At 36.7% G+C, this 27997-nt stretch overlaps 1 protein-coding gene across 1 annotated transcript in view; it reads left to right on the top strand.

Annotated features, from left to right (window-relative positions):
- The window catches only part of nrxn1a (neurexin 1a), a 208953-nt gene that overhangs the window by 115354 nt on the left and 65602 nt on the right, over positions 1 to 27997 (top strand). Inside the window, 6 exon segments of the mRNA XM_051123964.1 lie at positions 710 to 913; positions 6951 to 6977; positions 16937 to 17059; positions 19954 to 20335; positions 20434 to 20624; positions 21943 to 22128. Coding sequence (XP_050979921.1) covers positions 710 to 913; positions 6951 to 6977; positions 16937 to 17059; positions 19954 to 20335; positions 20434 to 20624; positions 21943 to 22128 — 1113 coding nt within the window.

The following is a 27997-nucleotide window of genomic DNA, read 5'->3' as shown; positions in this document are numbered from 1 at the left end:
TGAAAATAAATGCCTTTCCGATGTGACATGAGATGTGAAAATGAAAAACAAACTTACAAACAAACAATATAACGAAGTGATTTACGAATCTAGTTTTGTTTCCGATTGATTCGGTCCTGGAATCAACTTTTATGAGGTGAAAATATGCAGAACGGTTGCAGATCAGGCAACGGCACCCTGTCGGTTGGCGCGTGTGTCTCTTCCTCTCTTTCTGGACTGTATGTCTCTGATTGAGCAGCTGGTGAGATTACGCCAGTCGCTCTGAGACCTCGACTATCTCCCATTGCAAATGAGATGTCTTGAGATCCGGCCCACTAAATTGAATTGCTCAATAAAATAATTGTGATACGAATAAACAGATTAAAGCAACGGACGGCGGTAAACGGTGCTTCAAAAGCCCCTCAGCAGGAATACATTATATGGTGTCTTCATAAATACTGCTTTGCAATAAAAAGAACAAATAAAACGTGCTGTATAATGAGTCTTTTTTATGGCATTTATCTTCTGCTTAGACTGAGCAGCTCTGTGCTACCTTTGTGAAATGCTGTAGAGAATTTCAGTGTCTGGCTGTAAAACATTTTAGTAACCAGTCATTCATCTGTCGCCATCAACACGCCGGTTTATGATCAGCCACAGAGCTGCTGTCACTGCCCAGCACCCTCCTTTTTTAGTGTTTCCTAAATTCTCTCACCTCTTCTCTCTCTCTCAGATGCCACCATCCTCAGTTATGATGGCAGTAAGTTCATGAAGATCCAGTTACCAGTAGTGATGCACACAGAGGCAGAGGACGTGTCGCTGCGCTTCCGTTCCCAGCGTGCCTATGGTGTTCTCATGGCAACCACCTCCCGGAACTCAGCAGACACTCTGAGACTGGAGCTGGACGGAGGCCGGGTCCGACTCACTGTCAATCTAGGTACATCAGCCAATTAGAGCGCTCACCTTAATAGTTAACACCACACATAAATAGGAAACATACTGAAATGTCACACAACATAGCATGGAATACTTTGCTTTCAATTCGCAGGCATATAAGTACATTATTTCTTCATCTGTTGTCTGTTAATGCGTTTTACAATGTAATGTAAATGTTTTCCCTTTTATTATTCAGGTAACACCTACACATTCACTTGGCTATGGGGACATATCTTTGACTGTTAGGCTATTGTTTATATATACAGCTAATTATATATACTCTAGACTTACTGTTATATTATGTTTGTTATATTACCGTTCAAAAGTTTGTAAGTCAGTAATATTTTTATACATCTAGGATGCATTCAGTTGATCAAAGGTGATGGTAAAGACAAAGATTTTTTTTAAATATTGTGTCACAACTACAAAAAAATTAAGCAGCACATCTGTTTGTAACATTTATAATAAGAGGAAGTATTTCTTAAGCACCAAATCAGCATATTAGAATGATTTCTGAAGAATGATGTGACACTGAAGCTGCTGCTGTAAATTTAGCTTTGCCATCACAGGAATAAATTGCATTTTGAAGCATATAAAAATAGAACAGTTGTTTTAAATTGCGATAATATTTTATGATATTATTTTAATACATTTTGATCAAATTAATGCAGCCTTGTTGAGCATAAGAGACTTCTTTCAAAAACAAAAAACAACCTCAAACTTTTGAACGGTATTATATTATATTATATTATGTTATGTTATGTTATATACAGGGGTGCACATAAGTTTATTAGCCTGGTTCTCACGAAAGCACCTGATGATTTGGTTTGGTGCGCACATTGTATTATAAATATAAAAAAATTAAATAATTAATAAAATAGTAGTAGAAGTAGTAGTATTGCACTTTTTATATATATATATATAATGCAGTAATATTATTATAATTTAAAATAAAAAATGAATATTAAATAAAAATACAACTATTTTATAGTACACTTAAAAAACACATTTGTTTCTTTTTTTTACTCTTTATCTTTATATTTATTTTCAACATTTTTAAACCTAAAATTTGCAAGCTTTAATTTTGGTGGGTTGCTGGCAAATTTCGCCTATATTTATTCTTTAATTTTGAATGGAAATTACACAGTATTACAGTTAGCCTAAAACGATAATTGTGCATGAACAGTTTTTCATTTTTTTTTTTTGTGCATGCACACCACTTATGTCCGCCCCTGATTATATTTATATTATATTATATTATATTATATTATATTATATTATATTATATTATATTATAGATTTGTTAATATGTTACATTTATATATATTTTTTTTACAAGTGTGAACATTCCTGGTGTTCCTAAATTGAGGGGATACAATCACACATATACACACACACACACAGACACAAAACATTTGAAAATCCTTGTGTGTTGAAGAGAAGGATGTAGAACCTTCAACGGCCAGAGCCTGCGGCCAAGCGCTTACTCCCAGATGAGCACGCTGTAGACTTTCCCTACCAGAGAGTGCACAGTCCCTGCCTTGTACTGATACACAATAGTCCTCCACCTGCATACTATAGACTCCTTGCTAGAGCGTTACACGTGTCAGGAGTACTGACAAGGCATTGTTCCGCCCAGTACGTTTCATTTACATTTCCCCAGAAGCCACTACACTTTCCTCCCTGGTTTGCACAGCTTAATATTATACAGTCTTGCTCCACTCATGAAACACCACCTCTGCTATTCACCAGTTCAAGCTAGTTCACACTAAGTAAATTTGAGCATCAGTCGTTTAACTGTCCTCCCACATCATGTCAGGTATTTCTCATGCTAAAAAAGTTCCTCTGCTGAAATGTGCAGAACCAAACATTCCCTCGCTAAAATGAATGTCAGCCATTCCCATCTGGCGGTGTGACATACACTGTGCCATTTAACATGTCCACTTGCATATAGCATGTCTAGAACCTTCCAGGAGTCCCAGCAGGCTCAAACCTGCACTCCTCCGCATACGCAAACAGACACGCACCCACACAAACAACCAATCATTTCTTCTGTCCCGGAGGGTACTGCACTCCCTGTTAGGGTGGACACACGTTGCTCTCTGGCTGTTAGCGGCCACGATTTTCACTGTGGTTGACGACACGCGACGGGCTGCAGCCTCATGGGAAAAAGATAGAGCTGGATTTGTGTAATGCTCTGAATTCCTCTCGGCCCTCCACTCCATCATAGCACACACTGAAGCATGGGACAGCCCGGGCTGTGCACGAGAAATATCGATTCTCCATTCTAGAAGTACGCTTTGCAAAAGATAGTAATGGAAAAGGGGGGGCCTTCTCCCAGGATTCAAGCAAGGTTTTATATTATACAGTACCAGCCAGAACAAAAGCAGTTGTATTGTGCTGTTCGGTAAGGAGTCTCAGTGGTACTGTACTTTTTAGTGTTTTAAAGACAGTTCACCTTGAGTTTTTTTCTTTTTTTTTTTTTAAGATTTAGGTTTTAGTGTTAAGGCAAAATCCAATGGGAACATAGGGGTTTGGAAAAGCAGTTAACATCTTGAATCCTAAGTGATATCAGGGCTCAACAATAAAAACGGGAAGTGTGGGAGAGTTTTAGGCCATTTGACAGGCCAGTTTTACATTCATTGATCTTGTACTTTTGATTTTTATGCCTTGCAAACTTAACCGTTTATGTAGTTAACATGGTTGTGACAAATTCTTCTGATTTGTCACTAACGTAATGATATCTAGTTGGCTAGCACTAAAATTGCAATAATCACTTATGAAAATCTATGAATTTTACCATAAAATATACAGTAGCAACATTTTATGTTTTGTAGATTGAACTTAAATTTACATGAAAAGACTGTATCATTAACTGATAATGTTAATATACCAACTTATTGAAGAAATTAAATCTGTTTAGTGCCTTTGTAATACACTGATAACCACCAAAATCAGGTGGTAATGAGAATGTCACGTGATGAACCAAAGCTCATCACAAGCTGAGAAGGAAAATACCAACATATATAAAAGGTGCATTGCATCATTTACACAAATGCTAAACACCATCATGTTAAAACACATGAAACTGAAATAATGCAATAAACAAATAATTTAACAACATTAGATGTAACATGCAAGCCTTTCATGTAACATATAAGTTTTTCACTGCAAATTATACATTCTTTTTCACTTCCAAAATCTGTATATTACAGATATTACTTGGTGTGGAAAAATTATCTTATGTCCGTTTTTCTTTTCTCTGTCAATTTATCTGGCCAACCACAAAGCAATAGTTGTTTAAATATGAGTTTGTTTCTTAGGTTCACCGTATTATAATTTTTCAATTATCTTGCATCATCCACATAGTATTGTAGGTTTCGTCTGGGACAAAGGACGTCTCTTACTTAGATATTCAACTGCAGCAAACCGACTCATCTGCCACTTAACATCATATTGAGCAAAACCCAACACTACGGTAGAATTACAGTATTAGCCTTATATCAGTTCACACATAGGTTTATTGCAATTTTAGTTGTAGTGGGTGACTTAAGTTACTATCCAACAAACTACCAGCTACCAAACAAGCTAACATAATAATTTTTAACATAGCAGACTCATGGAAAAATACATCAGTTATCATCTTTTTTTTTTTTGTTATGACCAGTGTTGGACATGTTAAAAGTAATAGTTACTACAGTAGTTACTTCTCACAAATAGTAACTGAGTTGCATCATTATAAAAGTAACTAATTACCAGGGAAAGTAGCTATTTTGTTACTTTAAAAAAAAAAAAAAAAAAAAAAAAAAAAAAAAGGTTCAGATATGTCAGACAACTTGGATTTCCCCAATATTAAATATGTTGAATGAAATGGACACTAAATAGAATAAATTATTATTATAAAACATTGTACACTAATCTACACTATTTTAATGTTATCAAATTCAATAAATTATTGTAAATATTATTATACTACGGACACCTTGGCAGTAAAAACTTCAGTAATTTAAACTTAAGTAATTAGAATAACCATTAATGAATGCATTTTTGTCATGTTGACTGAATGTAGGACTGGTGGTGGTGCTTAAGATATTGTTTGTCATTTAGTGTTTCTGTAAAAAAAAGGAAAAATAATACTGATAAAAACTACAAATAATACTGATAAGGTAACAAAACTACTACAAATTCTACTACTAATAGCAATATAAAATGCACTAAGGTTTAATGAGCTGTCGGGTTTATGAATATTAATCACGTTGTCTGCGTTCGCTCGAACTGATTTGCTGAAATCAAAACAGGGATGATAATAGGTGAGCACCAGTCAATGAGATTTGCCGTTTGTGGATTAGTCCCACCTACTGCTGGAGAAACCAGCGGTTCTTAAAAGCTGAAAAATTCCAAAGTTATTTTGACAGGAAAATACAGCAAATTTGCATGGTATATAACACACTCTCGCTCTGTATCTTTCTTGCGTGTGTGTGAGACAAAGCGACAGCTAGTCGTGTGCCTTCACACTGGAGTTTACAGTTTGTCAAATACACTTATGCTGTGCATGCATTCAGATGGACTGAAAAATAAAATAATATTATAAGAAATTAAAGTCGCATTTTATTGTCAGTAACAGTAATGGCGTTGTAAGGGAGGAAACAGTAATTCGTCTGATTACTCGCTACTGAAAAAAGTAACTTCGTTATTCCCATCACTGGTTATGAATATTTATTAATGACTCAGCATCATCTGTATTAAAGAGAAAAGAAGCACTTCATCCAATGTATAAAGTGAATAAAATAGCCTACTTACTGGAGTTCCACAACTACTGAAGAACTTTATTCTCTCCCACCGGACTTGTGTGTGTAGGTGAGGTTAAGCGGGAAAGCAGGCAGTGGACCAAAGGACTGTAAGGCAAGGGAGGGAGTGACTCAAAACGATTCTAAACTTAAAACATGCATTTTGTCCCATTTGTTTTGTTTTACTACTTACACAACTATTTATGTATATATAAGTGGTTTTTTAATTGTATATTTAGGGGGGACATTCCCTCAACTTCCCACCTTTGTGCAGGGCAAGTATAAACAACTAGAGAAAAACCTTATTGTTGAGCCCTGAAGAGAATGTATTTAAAAGCGGTATTAGTAGCATTAATAACGATCGTGTCAGTATACTGTCTTTGGAAATTACTGAAAGATATGTACTCTTTTTCATGCACACACACACACAAACCAAACCATACTGGCTTTCCTTGAAGCTTCACTGTGAGAGCCTACTCTAAAAAGTATTATTCCTATGTTTATTCATGCACATGGGGTTCTTCTCACATGCAAGGAGGAAAAGTGAACCTCAAGTCAAGGGCTGTGAGTTTTTGGAGTGTTTTTTATCTACAGGAGCATTCTGAATTCAGCTCTTCTCCCAGGAGGCTAAGGCTTACCGTGGACACGCTCTGGTGCTCTGCTGCGACATGTCCATAAACACAAGTTTTTCCTCTCCCTCCTATCTTGCGGCCTTTTTCCCATTTCCAAATTCTTCAGTTCCTTAATTCTTCTGTTTTTGCTCATTAAAAGGAAATGGTTTTAAAAGACGTGCATATGAGAGCATCAGCAGCGCCACTGGCGAGGACAGGCTGTTTCGCTGGCAAGATTCTCTCTCTTTTCTGCTTCATGCGCCACGTTCTGAGCAAAAGCAGAGAGCAAATTAATCAATTACCTCTGAATATTCAGTAGTCCCGAGACTAGTATGGAACTGGGTATAATCACATTTCAATACATGCCAAATTTCCCTAATTCTAAATATATTATGGCACAGTGCAGGCATGAATATTCATTAGCGCAGACAGCGAGTCCGTATCTGCTCCACCTGGGGTTCATTATCAGCACGCAGGAGGTAGAAAAGAAAGAGCGCCTATCTGGTCAGCGAAACAGCGGCTGTCCGCTCCACCTGGTTTGCGTGTCCGTCCCCAGTTTGTGGGCGATGTGTTGTAATGGATGTCTGCAGTCATAACCTTGAAGGCTGAATTTACATCTTGTCTGTTCTCCCCCATCTAGACTGTATCAGGATAAACTGTACTACCAGTAAGTGACTTATCCCCTCTCTTCCTCTTCTCTCTGCCTCTATGATACTGAACCAAAGCGCCCTCTGTGTGTGTGTACTGTTCATTTGTATGTATGTGCGTGCGCGTGTATGCTTTCAGAAGTGTAAAACATTGCGGTTAGGAGGCCTCTGTTTTGCGGCCAGCAGAGCTTTGAGCGGTGTTTCCAAAGTGCGAGCGAGCTGTCAGGTACGGCTAGTTTTCGCCTGTGGGCTGCAGGAGCCTTCGGGCTCCCTGGCAGCCATTTTCTAGGAATGTGAGAAATGGAGCTGACTGGAATGAGAGGGGAGGCGATTAAGTTTCTCACTCACAGATCACACTCCAGCTCACGCCGTTTCCAATAACCCTCGCAAAGATCATTTCCTCAGAGAGCCTCTTCTCAAATCCCTCCTCAGCCCCGAGCTTGACAGCCAATGACTGCCTCTTATTTTCCTTCCCTCGTCTTTTTGTTGCTTCCTGCATGGTCACTGCAGAAAGAAAGACCATGAGGAAGTGCTTTTGAGATTTGTGTCTTTTTTACTCACCGTTGTGTTGTTACATATCTATATGAAGTTATTTTTTCCAAACAAAAAGATTAGATATTAGAATCATCACCAGGTCTTTTCCATACAGCGACATACATAGAGCACAGCTGTTACACTCCAAAAAAAAAAAAAAGTAGTCCATATGGTGCGTGTTTTATTTCAGCTCTTCTAAAGTCAATATTATTATACAATATTATATTTAAATTAAATGATTCACTGACAGTCTTCCTCTCCAGTGAGCTGTTAAGTGGAGAACAGCCATGACTGGATCATTGAATCAAATGTGATTCATTAACGAATCAAACTGCTTTAAAAGAGCCAGTTGTGCACTGATTGAGTTTACTGACTCAATGATCTGGTCTTTTTTTTTTTCTTAACACATTGCTTAATAATTGTTTATTAAGATAATTATGCATGCCATATTAAACTGTTTATGGCATAACATTTTTATAGTGTACTGTATACATTTGTGACCTTGGACCACAAAACCAGTCATATTTATGGAATTTATACATCATCTGAAGGTGAATAAATAAGCTTTCCATTGATGTATGGTTTGTTAGAATAGGACAATATTTGGCTGAAATACAGCAATTTGAATATATGAAATCTGAGGGTGCCAAAAAATCAAAATATTGAGAAAGTCACCTTTAAAGTTGTCCAGATGTAGTTCTTAGCAATGCATATTACTAATCAAAAATTAAGTTTTGATATATTTACAAAAGGAGATTTACCAAATATCTTCATACAACATGATGTTTACTTAATGTCCTAATGATTTTTGGCATTGTATTTTAATCCATACAATGTATTTTTGGCTATCGCTACAAATATGCACATTTTGTGGTCCAGGGTCACATTTATTTACCTGTTTTTTCGCATTTGTTATTTGCTCAAAAATAACAGCGTACGGAGTTAATTATGGCAGATTTCTACCGAATCCTTTTAATGGCAAGTAGACGGGCTTCATGTTTAGGAAGGTACTGGAAGAAAAAAAAAGAGATGTGATCAGACAGATAGGTGTTCTCCATCTCTGCAGGCTTTGCCAATCTATTTTTTCCTTCTGTTTTTTTAATTTGAGAGCTCCAGCCTTCCCTGGCATTGATTCTCCAAAAGCCTCAGGGTAATTAATGGCAGTCTCTAAAGGCTCTTTCAAAGGAGCCTTTGTTTGTTTTTGTGTTTGCTTGTTTCCGGTACGTATCTCTTTGAGTGACTCATCATAGAATGTTATGTCCCCAAACTGCCATTGCTCATTCACATTCAAAGAATGAGCGTAATGATCAGCTTTCTCATCATCAAACTAATATGGATCTGCATCCAAATTTGGCCTTTAGAAATAATAGCTTTGTACTGCTGCATAGTAACAAAAGCAAATTTGTTAATTCACAAAAGCGAGTTTCTTATCCAATCAAGAGCATCCAGACATTTCAAGGATTTTACTGCGCTTTGTCTCTCGGCCTCACTAAGTATATTTTGCTTGTCTTCACAGGTTTTTGTGAGCGTGTTATTGTTGTGTTATTTCATTGCGACCCTGAGCTCAGTATATTGGCTAATTTGACAATAAGGCAGTCATCTGTGTTAACCTGAATGCCAAAGATAACAAAGCACCTGAGCTTCCTCGAGGGGCTTTGCCACATCCTTTCGTCTACTCCCCTTTGCATAATGGGAGCACAACACACTCTCAGACACAGTAGTCTCACAAACAGGCCGGTGACAAATTAGGGTGCACGTTAGAAGATTTTTCGCCACGATTTTGCTGTCTGAGACAGTTTTAAAGACCATAAAATATTTCTTTTCTATTTCTGTCGTCGCAGGGAATATTCAGCAGTTTTGAATCTCTTAGTGTGACATGCTCATCCTCAAATAAGGATGTCAGACCGGACACAGACTGTCCAGTCAATGATGTATATCGTAAAATCTGTTGATGTCACACAATCTGTCTTGGCTTTTCTCACTTGGCTCATATCATATAATCAGACAAGCTGCATTCATAGCTACAAAGCAGTCACATGCACTCAATTTCAGTTCATTTTTGGTGTCTGTGAAAATGTGCATAATGCAATCTTATGCTCACCAAGTCTGCATTTATTTGATCAAAAATGTAGTAAAACAAGTGAAATGTTATAACAATCTGTTTTAATATATTTAATATGTAATTTATTCCTGTGATGGCAAAGCTGAATTTTCAGCAGCCATTATTAAATCATTCTAATATGCTGATTTGAAACTCAAGAAACATTTCCTCGTATTCAGTATTCAATACTCAAAGCCCATTGAACAGCTTAATGTTTTCGTGGAAACTCTGATACTTTTTTGAGAATTCTTTAATGAAAAGAAATGTTTAAATAACTATATTTCAAATTTGATTTTTTAAAACATGAATGTCTTTTTGATCACTTTAATGCATCCTTGCTGAATAAAAGCATTCTTTTTTAATCTTACTTGACCCCATGCTTTTGAACAGCAACTTACACGCAGGAAACAGTCTACAATTGGCCTCAGCAATCTGCTCTTGCTCTGAGAGACAGAGGTGACTCACAGTGTATATTTAATCCTTCAAATATTTGATTACGCATTGTGTCATGTATGCTTAGACAGATAAAGACTGTAGCTCGACTACGCAATAACCTGCTCTAGCTCAATTATAACTGTGAATGTAAATGTACTTACACAGAGATGCACATGTAGAAATTCGCACAGGATGAATTCTTGATTAAAAATGGCTAGAGCATAACATGAACAGACGATGGGTATTTACAGGCGCGTTAATAAATTTAAGATACTTTTAACCCAGCCCGGGATGATCTGATTGGCCTGTATTTTTAAAACTGATATTGATTGCTAAACTTCATATCAAAAGTTTAAGTATATTTTCCAAAAACAGAACAGGTGAAATGCAAAAGCGCATCCTTTGCGCATCAACATGTCCCCTAACAGAAAATCTCATGAACAAACTCCAGTCTGATTATTTAATAACACCTTGCACTCGATCTCCACAGAAACGTGTTTACCGATGACAAGTGGAAGGCATTTCGATGCATTCAGAACATCCTTTACCAGAATCAAGAGATTCATGTGAATTCAAAAGGACCTCATTTCTCTGAAACAACCTACTCTATAAATATGCAGCAGCGTTGCCATTTACTGAAGCGGCCGTGTTCATAAATATGCAGTGGCGATGCTCCTGTTTCATTTGTGATGCAGATAGAACGGGCGGACAGGGTGAAAAGCGATGCTAGCCCTCCAAGCCTGAGCGAGCCACACCGCTGTTTGTGTTTTGTTTGTTCGTCTGCATTTACTGATCCTTACATGGTGTGGTTGACTGTATAAGTCTGACACATTGTGAGATTGTCCTTTGAGGATAGTATTAAAAGGCCGTTTACTTATTCAGGTCCCACAGTCTCAGCTTTAACCTGCCCTAATTTCTGAGTGATGGAGCAGATGGTCACATCATGATGCCCCCTGTTCCATCACAGCCTCTGTATCCCAGTTTTCTGTGGTGACGTTCAGATCTGGGCAGGAGGGCTGACTTTGTTTGAACCACTGGGCATCGGACCCGGAACCTTTTATCCCACATGATTGGCTCTTTAAATGATTTGTTTCTTCCTAATGAAGACCCAATTTTGTCTCCAAAAGCAAGCCATCAGAAGTCCCAGGGGTTCGAGGAGATGCTCTGTCCTCTCAACAACTCAGTGGTCTGCGCAGCATCATTTGTGTACTGAATGTATGTGCTTTTACCCCGATGGGATTACATTCTGGTGACGTTAAATAAAGTTACCAGAACATTCTCACCTGCGTCTATTCCTTGGAGGGAAACGGTTGCAGTGGGAACAGTTGAAATGGGCCCGAGCCATCAAGCGCTCACCTCCACGAAGCGCAGAGCCTTGCTGATTGCGCTGGGTGTTTTGGCATTGAAGAAGCAAAACAGCTCTAGCTTGACGATGTGCGAAACACAAAGTTGCCGGGAGCTGTCAGGATCCTCCACATCTCCCTCACAGTTGGGCATCTACCCACACAGTAAGGAGTCTTGGGAGATAATTATACACAACTACATACGAACACAGAGGAAGTTGGAAAAGGTGTGAATGGTCCCATGAAAACCACAGGAATCAATTCCGCATCGATAGTGAAGACGCAAGCTCGGATATTTCTGAAGAGTGGTTTGTCACCTGCCGATACAGTCGGGTACAAGGTCTTATAAACAATTCAGAAATGGAAAAGTTTCGCACAGTAGTCCCCTGCTGAGAGTTTACCTTTTAACACAACACGCAGAAAACAAACCTGACTCTGCGGCGTGTTGCTTGTTTACATTCTGTTATTTCAATTTACAAGTCACCCAAGAAGCAAATTGAGTAAGGTGTTTTTCAGAACTATTATAAACCCTTATGTCATTCATTTCCCTGCTGAAAAAAACAGCATATGCTGGTAGGTATGTTTTGATGCTGGTTTAAGCTGGTCCTTTGCTGGTTTATTCTGGTCCTTTGCTGGTTTATGCTGGTCCTTGACCAGCAACATGACCAGCAAAAACCAGCAAAGGACCAGCTTAAACCAACATCAAAACATATGCTGTTTTTTCACCAGGGTTTGTTGTGTTTATTGCGTTTTTTTCCACTGAGGAACTGAAAGAGAAAAACTTTGATGGTCTGATTGATACGTGTGTGCTTCAGAAACAGAGTGGCCATGGGGTCGGTAGAATATTTTCATTTTTATTCATTTATTTTTGAAAGAAATTAATACTTTTATCCAGCAAGGATGCATTCAGTTGATCAAAAGTGACTGTAAAGGCATTTATGATGTTAAAAAACATTTCATGTAAATGCTTAATCAAAGAATAGGCCCACTGAAAAAAAAAAATATCATGGTTTCAACAAAAAATATTAAGCAGCAACAGTTTTCAGCATTAATAATAATAAGAAATATTGGATTGATTTCTGAAGGAACATGTGATAATAAAGACAGGAGTAGCACCACATTTTGAAAAATGTATCCAAGCAGAAAACAGTTATTTTAAATTGTAATAACATTTCATAAGTTTTTACTGTATTCTTGATCAAATAAATGCAGTCTTGATGAGAGTTTCTTCAAAAGCACTGATAAATCTCAGCGTTTGAACATCAAAAACGTCATTGATCGCAGCCATTTTGTTTTTTTCCTAGCAAAAGCTTCTACGGTAATGCCTTTTCTTGTTCTGTTCTGTTTTTCTTCTGTTATCCTTTCTAAAAATCATAATTTTTATTTGTTTCGGTTTGTTTCGTCAAGTCATTCATTTTCCGCCCCATTTAGGAAGTGAAAAGAAGGCCTGTCTTTTTCTGGTAAATTTAGGCATCAGAAACAGGCCGTGGATGGTGGCCATTTTGTTTTTCTAGCACATGTGGGCGTTTGTAGATTTTTAAGTCAATTCAACCTTCAAAATGTATGAGCTTTTTGTGGCGATATCTGTCTTGTTGCATCTTTTTCCACGCGAGCGTTGTTGTGCTCAAGGACACGGCTTCTAATTGTCTGAACGTATGACAAAAAGACAGAATCAGGGATTCTGAGCTAAAGGAGATGTTTTATTTAAGCTCCCGTGGAGAAACAGAAGCAGGGGCTTTACGTGTTTGAACAGCCTGCTATTGTGCAGTCTCATCTCTCTCTTTTTGTATCCTCATTAATTATCTGTGTCAGCCATAGCTACTCCTGTCATTGGTGCGTGTGTGTGTGTTTATGAGCGTTGTTCCTCTTCTGACACGAAGAACAAGCCGTTGCCAATTAGGGACTCTGCCTCCCCCAGGGTGACAGTGTGTTCAACTAAGAGAGTGCTGTCACATCAGCTCATGGGTTGTTAATATGGTCTGAGTGTCAGCAGGATGAAAGATGTATATTTAGAATCTAGTGGGGTCACTATACGCTCATGGCTAAATCAGGCTATAGGTTGAGAGCGGCATTTTGGCTGGTTAGAGGTTTGCACTTCGGGGATCCATATTTTCACCTTGGGTCTCTGACATTTACAGTTGCACCTTCGAAATGGTTCGCCTGCTCGGATTTTGATGACCTTTAAATTATTTTCTATAAAAACTGCTTCATACGACAGAATGAAATGTGAGGAGTATTAGTTTAGGGTTGTAGTTTTATGTTGTGGTTATTTATTATTCCGTGATATGAAAGTTAATGTTTTAACCTGCTGTGCTCTGTTAATAAACAGAAAGACCGCCTGTTTCTTCCAGTTTGAATTATAATTTCACCCAGCAGTACCCTTTTTTTCAGTAACCATAATTCCTAATATATTAAATCCCTCAGACACGGAGGGTTACAAAAAAAGAGCATAGGACACAGTCAATACCAGTGTCAGAAATTAGTTTTATTAGAAAGGGAAGGGACAATAAAAGCCTCACATTTTTATTATATTCTTGTATTTATTTTTTTATTTAAATTTAGGGCTGTCAAATGATTAATCGCAATTAATCATTAAGAGAAATATGTAATTTATGTACAAAATATTTTTTTATACATAATATAAATTATATAAAAATTATAATAAATACATATACTTGTAAATATTTCTTAGTAATATACATACATGTGTTTGTGTTTATATATAGATAATAATTATATGCAGCACACACACATATACTACACTGTAAAAAACAATTTGTTTAGTCAACTTAAAATAATTTGTAACCTGGCTGCCTTAAAATTTTAAGTTCAGTCAACTCAAAAAAAGTTTATTCAACTTGAAATGTTAAATTATACTAAGTGACAACTTAGATATTTGAGTTGAATCAACTTAAAATTTTAAGGCAGCTGGGTTACTTACCCATCTGTTAAGTTTAGCAAAAACAAATATCTAAGTTGTTACTTAGTACAACTTAACATTTCAAGTTGAATAAACTTATTTTAGTTGACTGAACTTAAAATTTTAAGGCAGCAGGGTAACAAATTATTTTAAGCTGACTCAACAAATTGTGTTTTTTTTTTTTTTTACAGTGTAGGCAAACTAATCGTGATTAATCGTAAAACAGCCCTATTTAAATTATTTATATTTTGTACACATTTGAAATTTCTAGAGCATTTTTGTCGCTTTCGGCAGCATATTACGTCTATGTATATTTTTAGTTTTTCCTTTATACCTACATTTATTTTATATATGTGACCCTGGACCACAAAACCAGTCATAAGGGTCTGTTTTTTGAAATGTATACATCTGAAAGCTGAATAAATAAGCTTTCCATTGATGTATATTTGGCGAAGATACAACTATTTGAAAATCTGGAATCTGAGGGTGCAAAGAAAATAGAAATATTGGGAAAAGGTTCTATCTGCATTCTGAGCACTTTTGAGATATTGAGCTTTAAAGTTTTTGCGTTCCATAGACTTTTCTAAAAAAAAAAAAAGGCCCAAAATGTACACAGCTTACAAAAAAAACACCACATAATATAAATAAATTGCACAGAATAAGAATATGTAAATAGCTCAATATAATAGCTCAAAAATGTCAGATAGAATCTTAGAATTCCAAGGCGGTGATTTGTCCAAATGAAGTTCTTAGCAATGCATATTACTAATTAAAAGTAACATTTGATATATTTATGTTAGGAAATTTACTAAATATCTTAATGGAACATGATCTTTACTTAATATCCTAATGATCTTTGGCATAAAAAGAAAAATTGATAAAAATTGATCATTTTGACCCATACTATTTTTGGCTATTGCCACAAATATACCTGTGCTACTTAAGACTGGTTTTGTGGTCCAGGGTCACATTTTTGTAATTGTCCCCCACAATCTCTATGCTTTTTCTATTTTTCTATCCTATTCGCTTTTGACAGGATTTTAGCCCTGGCTAATTACAGTACATAGTAAAAAATAGAAAATTTGAGCTGTAACACATCCATATTTTAAATATGCCAGTCGATCAAAGAGTTTGTAAAATGCCTTTAGCATTGCTGATTAGTCAGTCCCAATAGAGCTGAATTACTGTGTCCTCAATACGAAACTCGTCCTGCCTCAAAATGGCTGCCTGCACTTGTTTTACATGGGTATCGTTCTCAGCTGGATGAGCTAGATATGAATATATCTCATCTCTCCTGCCCGTGACGAGCGTGCGTGTGTGAGCGCGCTCGTCTGGTCTGTGTTCTCCTGCTAGCCCTGTCCTGTCAGAGCGCTCTAGCCAGCCCCTGCCCGCCTCTGTCTTATTTAACTCTGCCCTCTCTCTCCACCCTGGGAGATGAGAATCAAAGTGACCGGACACACGCAACCATCTGCCCCAGTTCCATGGCAACGAGCTGCCCTCCCAGACAGAGAGAGAGGCTTTTTGTCTTTGCTGCTTGTGAGTTTGTCTGAACACGACTTCTTAATAAAGGCATAGCAGCCCTGGACCTTTAGCTGTCTCTCCAGCTGTCCAATCACACGCTGTCACCTTTTCACATACATCCTTTTGCAGCGATGGTCAGAGGCCTAAAAAAAGCACATGTCATGTCTTGTATATCGCCGGAGGCTTAACGGGTACTGCCCCTTAGTGCTACCTCTCAGTGGTGGCTTTTTCTTTTTCTTAGATCTGCAAAGATTCCTTTGGGGGGCGCTGCTGCGCAGTCTGAAACCTTACGTCCTGCTGATTTTCTTTCCTTCAGAGCTGGCTCATGGCCGGCCGATCTGGATTCATAGTAATTGAGAGCAGGGAGGGATAGAAAATCGATTGGGAGCCTGGCAGTTCTTTAATGGCAACTCTTTTTACCTGTTATCAAGTGAGATGGGCTGCAGGGGCCCCTGACAATGACACGCTGCCCTCTTAGCAGCAGTTTGACTGATTAGGAGAGACAACGACGTGTCAAAGAGAGGCAGAGCGGCTGAAATCACAAAGCCTGCAGGCTGCTCTTCGCGCGCTCTGATCATCTAGTGGAAGCTCGATTGGAGCCCGGAGGTCCAGGGACCCCGTCGAACTCGCCGTACGCGCACGCGGGATAAGGGGAGGCTCTACAGGCGAGAAATTGCTTTCTCGAATAGAGTTTACAGTCTGTAGGTTTTTGGATGTGCTTCCTAAACCACTCAGGAATTGTAAGAACGTGAGACGCATATGCAGTCGAACATCTCGACTGACATCACAGATGCAGACCGGCTCCCTCAGGAAGGGCCGTTGTAAAAACAGTTACATGGCTCCATCTAGTGGCGGACGGGGGATAATTCTGTCCACTGTTTTGCTAACAAATACATGCTGTTGTGGAGATCATGGACCGGAGGATCTAGGTAGATCTAAACGTGTGAATGCGCTGTGCGAGAGTGTCATTTCCTCCGCTATTTCTTCTTTTTCTCTACATGGATATCAGTCACCTCTCTACACCCCTTTTTTAGTTTATCCCGTTTCACAACCCCTTTCTTCCTCTGTCTCTCTATCGCTCTCTCTCTGCTCTTTGTGTTAACCGCTGTGTGGGACATGTTATAGGTAAAGGTCCTGAGACCATATTTGCGGGCCAGAACTTGAATGACAACGAATGGCACACAGTTCGTGTCGTCAGAAGAGGCAAAAGTCTGAAGCTAACGGTGGATGACCTGCAGCCCTCTGAAGGTACAGCATGTTCTCTATCATCTTAAGACTAAATCCTATGCATTCTATGTCCTATTACAAAGTGTAGAGTACTTGAAGTGGGTCGTTTGAAGGATGAAGTTATCTCACCTTATAAAAATATGTATGTGACCCTCGACCACAAAACCAAAAAATAAGGGTCAGTTTTTTTAAATAGAGATTTATACGTATTGTGAAAGCTGAATAAATGAGGTTTCCATTGTTGCATGGTTTTATTAGGATATAATAATGGCCGAGATGCAACTATTTAAAAAATCTGGAATCTGAGGGTGCAAAAAAATCTAAATATTGAGAAAATCGCCTTTAAAGTTGTCCAAATGAAGTTCTTAGCAATGCATATTACTAATCAAAAATTAAGTTTGGATATATTTATGGTAGGAAATTTACAAAATATCTTAATGGAACATGATCTTTAATTAATATCCAAATGATTTTTGGCATAAAAGAAAAAAAATTTTGACCCATACAATGTATTGTTGACTATTGCTACAAATAAACCCGTGACTGGTTTAGTGGTCCAGGGTCACATATGTGATTAGTGCTTTATTTTGAATAACAAAGATGCCTGGACAGTCGTACCAAAGATTCAGGATTGCTGTGGCAAATATATCTTCAAAAATGACCATTTAAATATGGCCTCGTCTAAATTTGTTTTTAAACTTGCATTATTAACATGTTTCCTGTGGTAGTAAATGTACATTCACTGCCATTCAAAAAGTTGGGCTCAGTAGGATTTGATGAAAACTACTGTAAAAACAGTAATACTGTGAAATATTATGTTTTAAAATAACTGTTTTATATTTAATATATTTTAAAATGTAATTTATTCATGTGATACCAAAGTTGAATTTTCAACAAACATTACTCCAGACTTCAGTGTCACATGATCCTTCAGAAATCATTCTAATATGATGATTTCTGTGCTGAAAAAAACATTTCTTCTTCTTATTATTATTATCATCATCAATATTATAAACAGTTGTACTGCTTAAGAAGTTTTAAGACAATAATTACACATATTCATAAGAAAATGCCGCAAACTTTTGAATAGTAGTGTAATTTTATAAATATAAATCATATAAAATTTGTAAAGATATCCTTATTGATAGCCTTTAGGCGTAGCGTTTCCATGTAAGGAAAAATAAACTTTGATTTTAAAATATGAAACCACAGGTGTTTTATATTAGATGATATGTTTAGAAATTGATTTACTTATATAAAATAAGAAATTATTTCTTTGTTGTTACAGTTATTGGATGTATGAGAGAGTTTTAAAGGGGTCATGAAATGGAGAATCAAAATGTTCTTGATATTTACACGCATGAGAGGTCACAATAACATACTGTGCGATTCAAAGCTCAGAACTAACTCTGTAGTTTAAAATATGAATTGTTATTCTGATAACTGAATTTGAAATGTCAGAATGATGAAACAATTAACTTCACACTCCCTGTTAGTAATGTTAAAACAGTCTGTTGTCTATATTGTGATTATTTTAGATACAGAAAGCGATCAAAAATAGTTTGTATAATTATAAATTATAAATTATATGTGAGCCTGGACCACAAAACCAGTCATACAGTCACACATGTATATTTGTAACAATAGCCAAAAATACATTGTATGGGATAAAATGATCGATTTTTCTTTTATGCCAAAAATCATTAAGATATTAAATAAAGGTCATGTTTCTTGAAGATATTTTGTAAATTTCCTATTGTAAATATATTAACTTAATTTTTGAACTTCATTTAGACAACTTTGGTGTTTTTCTCAATATTTATTTATTTTTGCACCCTCAGATTTCAGATTTTTAAATAGTTGTATTTTGGCCAAATATGAATAATGTCCTATCCTAACAAACCATGCATCAATGGAAAACTTCTTTATTCAGCTTTAAGATGATTTATAAATGTCAATTTAAAAAAAACTGACTCTTATGACTGGTTTTGTGGTCCAGGGTCACATATTATATATTAAATCATAAATTATATTATATATTTATAATTAATAACCACTGTAACAGTTCATTCAAATGCATTTCATGACTTCTTTCAAATCCTGTGTAGGATAAATCACCTGTAGTGTTAAAATAAATCTCAAGGACGCAGCACGGTCTTATGGATCACACGGTCTTAATTATTTCCTTTAAGTAATTGCATGTACTCTTTGCTAACAGGCTTATGGAAGAGCCTTTGTGAAAGATTCAGTGGCTCTCTTCCAATAGCATTCCCTCAGTGCTCCTCAAGGGCAAAAACACCTTTTGCAATTTGCCCACTGAATAAAACGTCATATGAAAAAGGTAGTGCTTTGCCACAGTGCAGTACAATCATAGTTTCTGGCTGAACTTACTAGTGTGTATTCGACACTTTGAAATAGACTTGGTATTTCGCCTTAATGCTGATGCATTCGGAGGCCAAAACCACTGAGGGAATACATTATACTCACATAACCTTACTGATTTTAGAGTGAAAGAACTTCCTCTTGGGAAGCTTTAAAAGAGGTTTTTAAAATATTTAAGAGCTTCTTTCTCTCCCACTGGATCGCAGAAAGATGAAGTTAACCTTTTTTCCTTCAAATTCCCTAAAATACTTGTAACATTCTTCCGACTCTTAATGCTTTCATGTTTTTCTAGTCTTCCATGTTTATTAAAATTCTCGTTTTGCTGCAGTAAATTTAAGTCGGCCCGTTTGGCAATACTACGGCCCTGTCCCAGATAGCGCACTTTATGTGCACATGCAACAACTTGCAATGTGTCCATGAATTCTGCAAGACTGTATGGTATCCCATTCATCTACTACCTTTTGGGACAGGGCCTGTTTAGACACTCTCGCTTTCCTGCATTAAATCTGTTTTTGATTATTCGCCCTGGTAAGGTCAAATCACGGGAGACCACACGCAGCTGGAGTTCCACAATGTGGAAACGGGCATTGTTACGGAGAAGCGTTACATGCCCGCTGTGCCCTCCAACTTCATTGGACACCTGCAGGGTTTGTCCTTCAATGGCATGTCCTACATTGACCTGTGCAAAAACGGCGACATCGACTACTGCGAATTGAACGCCATGATCGGCTACAGGAGCATCGTCGCAGACCCCGTGACCTTCAAGTCTCGCTCTAGCTATGTGACCCTGCCCACACTTCAGGCCTACTACTCCATGCACCTGTTCTTCCAGTTTAAGACCACTTCACCAGATGGGCTCATCCTGTACAACCGAGGAGATGGCAATGACTTTATAGTAGTAGAGCTGGTTAAAGGGTGAGCTCCATTGGTTTTTAATGCAACATGTTTGATTGGAATGCATAGAGCGTATGATAAATCCTTCACTAATTGTATTTGTGACTGTTTGCATGCAGATATCTCCATTATGTGTCAGACCTGGGAAATGGAGCTCATCTTATCAAAGGAAATTCCAACACACCGCTGAATGACAATCACTGGCATAATGTGATGATCTCCCGAGATACAAACAACCTCCATACAGTCAAAATAGACACCAAAATCACCACACAGACTACCATGGGAGCCAAAAACCTGGATCTGAAAGGTAATTGTGATGCTTTCTTAATGATATATATATATATATATATATATATATATTTTTTTTAGTGATGTTTTTATAATATTTTTGTAATGTTGTATGGAAGCCTGTTTCCACCACTGAATTAAAAAAAAAAAAAAAAGGCAATTGTGACTTTTTATCTCAAAATTCTGACATTTTTCTCAGAATTGCGTGGTATAAACTTACAGTTATGCTTTATAAAATCAGAATTGCAAGTTATTACATCAGAATTGCGAGATATAAATTCACAATTGCTGGAAATAAACTTGCAGTTTATAACTTGAAATTCTGACTTTATTTTACACAACAAGTTACACTGCAAGTTATAAACTCATAAATCTGATAAATCTTTTTATCTCACAATTTTGACTTTTTCCCTTGTTGCAAGTTTATATCTCACAATGATGACTCAACTATGATAAATAAAAGACTGATATTTTCTCAGAATTGCGAGTTTATATCTTACAATTCTTAATAACTCGTAGTTTTATAGTTTTATAAAGTCAGAATTGGGAGTTATAAACTCGAAATTGCAATTCAGACTTTTTTTCTCTCAGAATTGTGAGTTTATATCGCACATCTGTGACTTTTTTTGAGTTTATATGATGCAATTCTTAGAAAAAAAATCAGAATTGAGTTTATATCAAGCAGTTCTGGGAAAAAAAGTATTTTTTATTTTTTATTCGGTGGTAGAAACAGGCTTTCATAACATTGTGAAATATTATTTGTAATAAATTCATATGATTAAAGCTGCATTTTCTACAGCCATTAATTCAGACTTCATTGTCACATGATCTTTCAGAATTGATTTTGTTCTCAAGAAACACTGATATATATATATATATATATATATATGTGTGTGTGTGTGTGTGTGTGTGTGTGTGTGTGTGTTTGTAGAAGCCAATATACATTTTTTAAGATTATTTGATCAATATAGTGTTCAAAATAAAAATTTTATTTAAAATTCTATGAAAATTATTTAATTTTTTTAATTATTTAAATTAAAATTTGTAAATTTCTATCAGATGCTATTAGGGTTTGAATATTTTAATGCCTGCTTGCTAAATAAAATAAACAATTTCCTTAAAACAAAAACAAATAAATAACAACCCCAAATGTCTGAATGTAGTGAATATGCGTTCTTTACCTCGCATTGAAATTCACATTGTGTATTGCAACAAACAGATGAACCAGCAGGGGGCAGTGGTGTCTCCTTTCTGTGGCCATTTACATAACATGCTCCCTTGATAGTTGAACTGAAAAGACATTGTCAGTCAGAGCATAATATTTCCTGTCTCTACAGGTGATTTGTATGTGGGAGGTGTGGCCAAAGAGATGTATAAGGACTTGCCAAAGCTGGTGCATTCTAAAGAGGGCTTCCAGGGCTGCTTGGCATCTGTAGACCTGAATGGCCGTTTGCCAGACCTGCAGTCAGACGCACTGTCCAACGCCGGCCAGGTGGAGAGAGGGTGCGAAGGTGAGGAAAACGGTATGAATGAAGCATACACCAGTTCGGCTTAGCAAGGCCCTTGGCTTGATGACTACAATCTCCAAACCTTGTCTCATCTCATGCACTCCTGTTCATCCTTTCTGCTTCTTGTTCTCTTCACTATCTGTTATGTGTTCTCTTCATGCTGGGCCATTTTTAACCGGTTTCATGCTTCTGTGTTCCTCTGCTGGGTGTAGATTAGGGGTGAACGATATGGACATGTCCCTATCATTGTCAAGAGATCTAGTGTTTGTAACTGTTGAAGCTAAATATGTAAGTGAGGAAAGAGACTGGTTAATGCCAGTAGCCTTTAGTGGTTATGTTAAGCAATGAAAAATAGTTAACAGTAATCCTTTTTTTCATTGAAGCTCATAAAGATAATGATATTATAAAAGCGTTTTATCAGTTTTACTAACATAGCCCATAGGACTGCTGCGAGAGCTAGCAAAAATATGCCATTTTGTCTTCTGTCCTTAAAAGATGAATTGAATGCATTAAAACTAAATGCACTGCAACCATTCCAAAAGAGAAAACTAATTTAAAAAGGGAATACAAGAATTACCTTGGAGATTTATTAAGTGATATTGTGCTTATTGAAAGTGGCCTTTCACGTTATGTAAATTATGTAAATAGTAACATTATGTAAATAGTTTTAATATTAAAACAGTAATGTTTAAGCTAATGAAGTTACAAAGCCATTCAAAAGTTGTTTGTTTTTTAAAGATATTAATCGATTGATAACTTTGTTACAGATCATCTGATTTCAAATAAATGATTTTTTATTGAATGTTATATTCAGCAAAGATGTTTTTCAAGGTTTATGCAAAAATATTAAGCTGTACAACTGTTTTCAACATTAATAATGATATGAAATGTTTCTAATGCACCAAAACAGCATATTAAAATGATTTCTAAAAAATCATGTGACACTAAAGACTGGTGTAAAAGTCCAGCTTTGTCATCACAGGAATAAATTACAGTTATTTAAATTGTGATATTTTAAAATATTACTATTTTTAATGTATTTTGAATCAGTAAATGCAGCCTCTGTGAGGATATTAGACTTTTTTCAAAAACATGAATCGAGCTAATGCATAAGAATGCATCAAATCAAAACAAATCAAAGTTTTGTTAAAACCCAACATTAAAAATAATACAACAGTACTATAATAAATATGTTTACCTGTTATCTAAATGGAGACTTATCATAGACTGCTATTATTTTTAAATAAATCTAATTATCTTAACTATAGACTAACCTAACTCTACAGCTAAAAGCAAACCTATATATTTTTTTAAATTTCCAGGTAATTTTTTTAATAAATTTTGTCTGGCAAAATGCACACATATGGCCACCAGTGTAAAAGAACTGCTAATATTTGCTAAGAAGAACCACAACGTAGGAAAAGCATATTAACCTTACATTATGAAAGCACATGGACCACAAAACCAGTCATAAGGGTCAATTTTTTTTTTAAATTGAGATTTATCATCTGAAAAGCTGAATAAATGTTATGATAGTTGGCTGAGATACAACGATTTGAAAATCTAGAATCTGAGGGTGCCAAAAAATCTAAATATTGAGAAAATCGCCTTTAAAATTGTCTAAATGACGTTCTTAGCAATGCATATCGCTAATCAAAAATTAATTTTTGATACATTTACAGTAGGAAATGTAGCATATATCTTCATGGAACATGATCTTTCCTTAATATCCTTAATATCCTAATGATTCTTTTACTTAATATCCTAAAAATCGATAATTTTGACCCATACAATGTATTGCTGGCTATTCCCGTGCTACTTATGACTGGTTTTGTGGTCCAGGGTCACATATTAATTGTTAATAAAGTCATTTTGAGACCACATTCACAGGGAGCGATCGTGGCTGAAAAATGTCCTTCTGTTCAAACCAAACCTACGCTACTGGCTTTTATCATGTCTGTTCCTGACTCTGTCTCTCTCGTCATCTCTAACTCCACCTTTCTTCCTCCCTGGGTCTCTGTCTGCTTTCTTTATTTCCTCTCTCTGTTCCCTTACATTTTTAACGACTTAATTTGTTATGATCACAGACATTCCAGTGCCTCTACTAACATCTTATATATTTTGTTTTGTTTTTTCTTTTTCGTTTGGCTGACAAAAGTTGCATTGCTGAAAGCTGACTTGCAAGGTAGATAGCCATATGTGTGTCTTAACCGATGCCCCCTCTTCCCCCCCTCCAGTGTGAGCGTCTGATGTCGTAGATCACGTTTGCCCGGCAGCCGGTCTAGTAACTCCATCACCGTAAATACAAGCACCGTCCGCGCACCTTGTATTTACAGCCTCCCAGTCTTCAACTGTCTCTGAGTGTCCTGTGTCATAGTTTCCCCTCACTTGCCCGTCACTTCTCTTTTCTTTGGAGCGTACATCTGTTCTGTTGTTTACTGGAGGCATGCGTCCCCCTTTCCCTCTTCCGACAGTGCCCCCCTCCACCCACTGCATGCGGTTTCAGCTCCTTCCACAGCAAAATGCGACGGGAAATAGTCTATAGCCTTTACCCCCCAGATAAGGGCCTTAAAACTAGATGGAATTTCCCAAGCGGCTAGGGAATCTCTCCCGCGAGTTCGAAGCCAGATTACTCCGCTCAGATATATAACGCTCGGTTTGAGAGCAGCTCGTCAGGGGAGCGAGCCAACCCTCTGTTTCTCTGCCTGAGACTTTAAATGAGCTTCGCTCAGACAGATCAGGTGAGACAGGAAGAGCGCGGCTCATCTGGATCGTACGGACGGCTGTCGTAGCGCCTCTCTCTCTCCTCCTCCTTCTCCCTGCCAGACTCGCTTCACTTCCGAGTCAAGTGGCCAAGCCGCAAATGTGCAACTGATTGGCCAAATGGCTGAGTGATGGAGAGGAGGGAGCGTTTGAGGGCCAGGGGCCTGTTTTACATGCCGGCTGAAGTAATGAGAGAAATGAGAACAGAAGTGTTTCCGCAGGCTGTAATATGCCTGGCCCGTCGCCCCGTCGCTTCGCTTCTGTAGACCGAACACAAAATGAGCTGTTCCAGACGGCCCCCATTTATCTTACAGCCCCGAGTCCCCAGGGAGTGCTGCTGCTTTAAACCCACCTCAGCAATACTAGGAGCAGATGTTATTATCACACGGGGGCCTGTATTATTACTGCAGCCAATACACTGCGCATTACCGCCAATGCTACTCTGTCACACAGCCACTGGTGCAATGCTTGGATTGCACTTTAAAATCAAGTCACCTGTCCACGTTTAATGTCTTCTTGAGTAATGAGGCCGATTAAAGGCACACTCAGTATTTTTTTTTACCTTGTTAAAAAAGTTTAAAATAGTACTTTTTAAAAATCCTACTCATCTGAGACAAAGACTCAATACTGCAACTCTCAGAAATGCAAAAGCTAAGCTGTCTTATTTTTTAAAAGGTAATGTACCTTTAAGGTACTAATATGCATCATTTTGGGGTAAATAAGGTACAAAGTTGTACGTTTTGAAAGTGTACCGCCCTAGTGACAGCTTTTCTACCTTTTTTCTAAGCGTAGCTCATTTATTTTACATGGAGCAGTTCGCCTCATGGGGGCGGACGTGTTGAGATTGAATAGCATGCTTCTGCAGTGACAAATATCAGCAAATACAGATATTTCCTGTTTGAGTAATGCTACACTGCTGTTTAAAAGTTTGGAGTCATTTTTTAAAGGATTAATTATATTGATCAAAAGTGACATTTAAGACATTTATATTAATCAAAGGATCATGAAAATTGTGTCACAGCTTCCACAAATGTCACCCTGAACCACAAAACCAGTTGTAGGGGTCAATTTTTTAAATTGAGATTTATTCATTATCTGAAAGCTGAATAAATAAGTTTTTCATTGATGTATTTGTTAGGATAGGACAATATTTGGCCGAGATACAACTATTTGAAAATCTGGAATCTGAAGATGCAAAAAATCTAAATATTGAGAAAATCGCCTTTAAAGGAGAACTCCACTTCCAGAACAACAATTTACAGATAATGTACTCCTTGTCATCCAAAATGTTCATGTCTTTCTTCAGTCGTAAAGAAACTGTGTAGCAAAACAATCTGTTATTTTCATTTAAAAAATACAATTTAAATACTTTTTAATCTCAAACGCTCGTCAAAACTCTATGTATTTTGGCTCAAGATGGTTAGGGCATGTTGAAAAATTCTGATCGTATTTTCTCCCTCAACTTCAAAAATCATTTCAAAATCATCCTACATCGCTGCAGAAGTACCGTCCCAGTCTTTGCAAAGTGAACATCCAAAGAAGATCAAACAACCTTAACAAAAAAGGGTAAAACAGCGATATAGGGCGATTTTGAAGTTGAGGGAGAACATGAGATGGGATTTTTTCAACATACCCTAACTGTCATGACCCAGAAAAAAACAGAGGTCGGGAAGAGCAAGACAAGACGAGCGTTTGACATTAAAAAGTGTATAAATTGTGTTATTTGTTTTTTCAAAATAACCGATCGTTTCGCTAGATAAGACCCTTCTTCCTCAGCTGGGATCGTTTACAACTGCATTTTGGATCGTTTGAAGTCGCATTTAAACTGTATTTTGGAAGTTCGATCTCGGGGCACCATATCAGTCCATTATATAGAGAAAAATCCTGAAATGTTTTCCTCAAAAAACACAATTCCTTTACAACTGAAGAAAGAAAGACATGAACATCTTGGATGACAAGGGGTGAGTATCTGTAAATTGTTGTTCTGGAAGTGAACTTCTCCTTTAAAGTTGTCCAAATGAAGCTCTTAGAAATGCATATTACTACTGAAAAGTTAAGTTTTAATATATTTACGGTAGGAAATTCACAAAATATCTTCATGGAACAGGATCTTTATGTAATATCCTAGTGATTTTTGGCATAAAAGAAAAATCGATAATTTTGACCCATGCAATGGATTGTTGGCTATTGTTACAAATATACCTGTGCTACTTAAGACTGATTTTGTGGTCACAAATATTAAGCAGCTTAATAATAGTCAATAATAATAATAATAATAATAATTGTAATATTAGGCATAATTTCAACATTGATTAGCACCAAATTAGCATGATATATTAGAATGATTTATGAAGGTTTATGTGATGCTAAAGAACTGCGTAATGGCTGCTATAAAATTCTGATTTGCCATCACAGGAATTAATTATATTTTAAAATACATTTAAATACATATGGTTATTTTAAATGTTTATTTATTTTTTTAATAGTATTACTGCTTTTACTGTATTTTGACTAAATAAATGCAGCTTTGGCAAGCATAAGAGACTCCTATCAAAACTATTAAAAATCATACAGACTCAAAATTTTGAGATGAAGTGTACATCAAAACCACTAGGTGTCAGTGTAAGTCTAAAAGAACATCCAGATATGGCCACTTGCTTATTAATATATAATATGAAAAGCAGTGTCAAATGAGTAGTATGTCCCAAATGTAGTATTCCTAAAAATGGCAGGTGTGCATCCAATGGGCATTGTGTCATATTTGTAAATGGTGGGAAACGTAGCTGACATCATAGGTTATTGCCAACATATACAATATAGTGTTTCTAGAATGTATTAATATTACACATATGCAGAATTATAGAATGCAAAGTCATGTTACTTCTTCAATTATAGTACAAACTCAGTGTGTGATGTCGGATACAGTCTTATTAGGCAGCTCATAAAAAAAAAATGACTGAGTGTTCCTTACAAGCTCTAGGTTTTATGCAGGACTTCATTTAGTGATCACCAAGGGTTCATAATTCTAAGATGACATAATATAAGCAAAAATAAGCACACTTACTATGCTATATGAAAAATGTGTATGTTTCTTTTCTTTTAAATAGTAATCTTTTTAAAT

The sequence above is a fragment of the Labeo rohita genome, chromosome 12, assembly GCF_022985175.1.
Source record: "Labeo rohita strain BAU-BD-2019 chromosome 12, IGBB_LRoh.1.0, whole genome shotgun sequence".
NCBI lineage: Eukaryota > Metazoa > Chordata > Actinopteri > Cypriniformes > Cyprinidae > Labeo > Labeo rohita.
The sequence above is the reverse complement of the archived record's forward strand: the minus strand, read 5'-3'. Positions and strand labels throughout refer to the sequence as shown.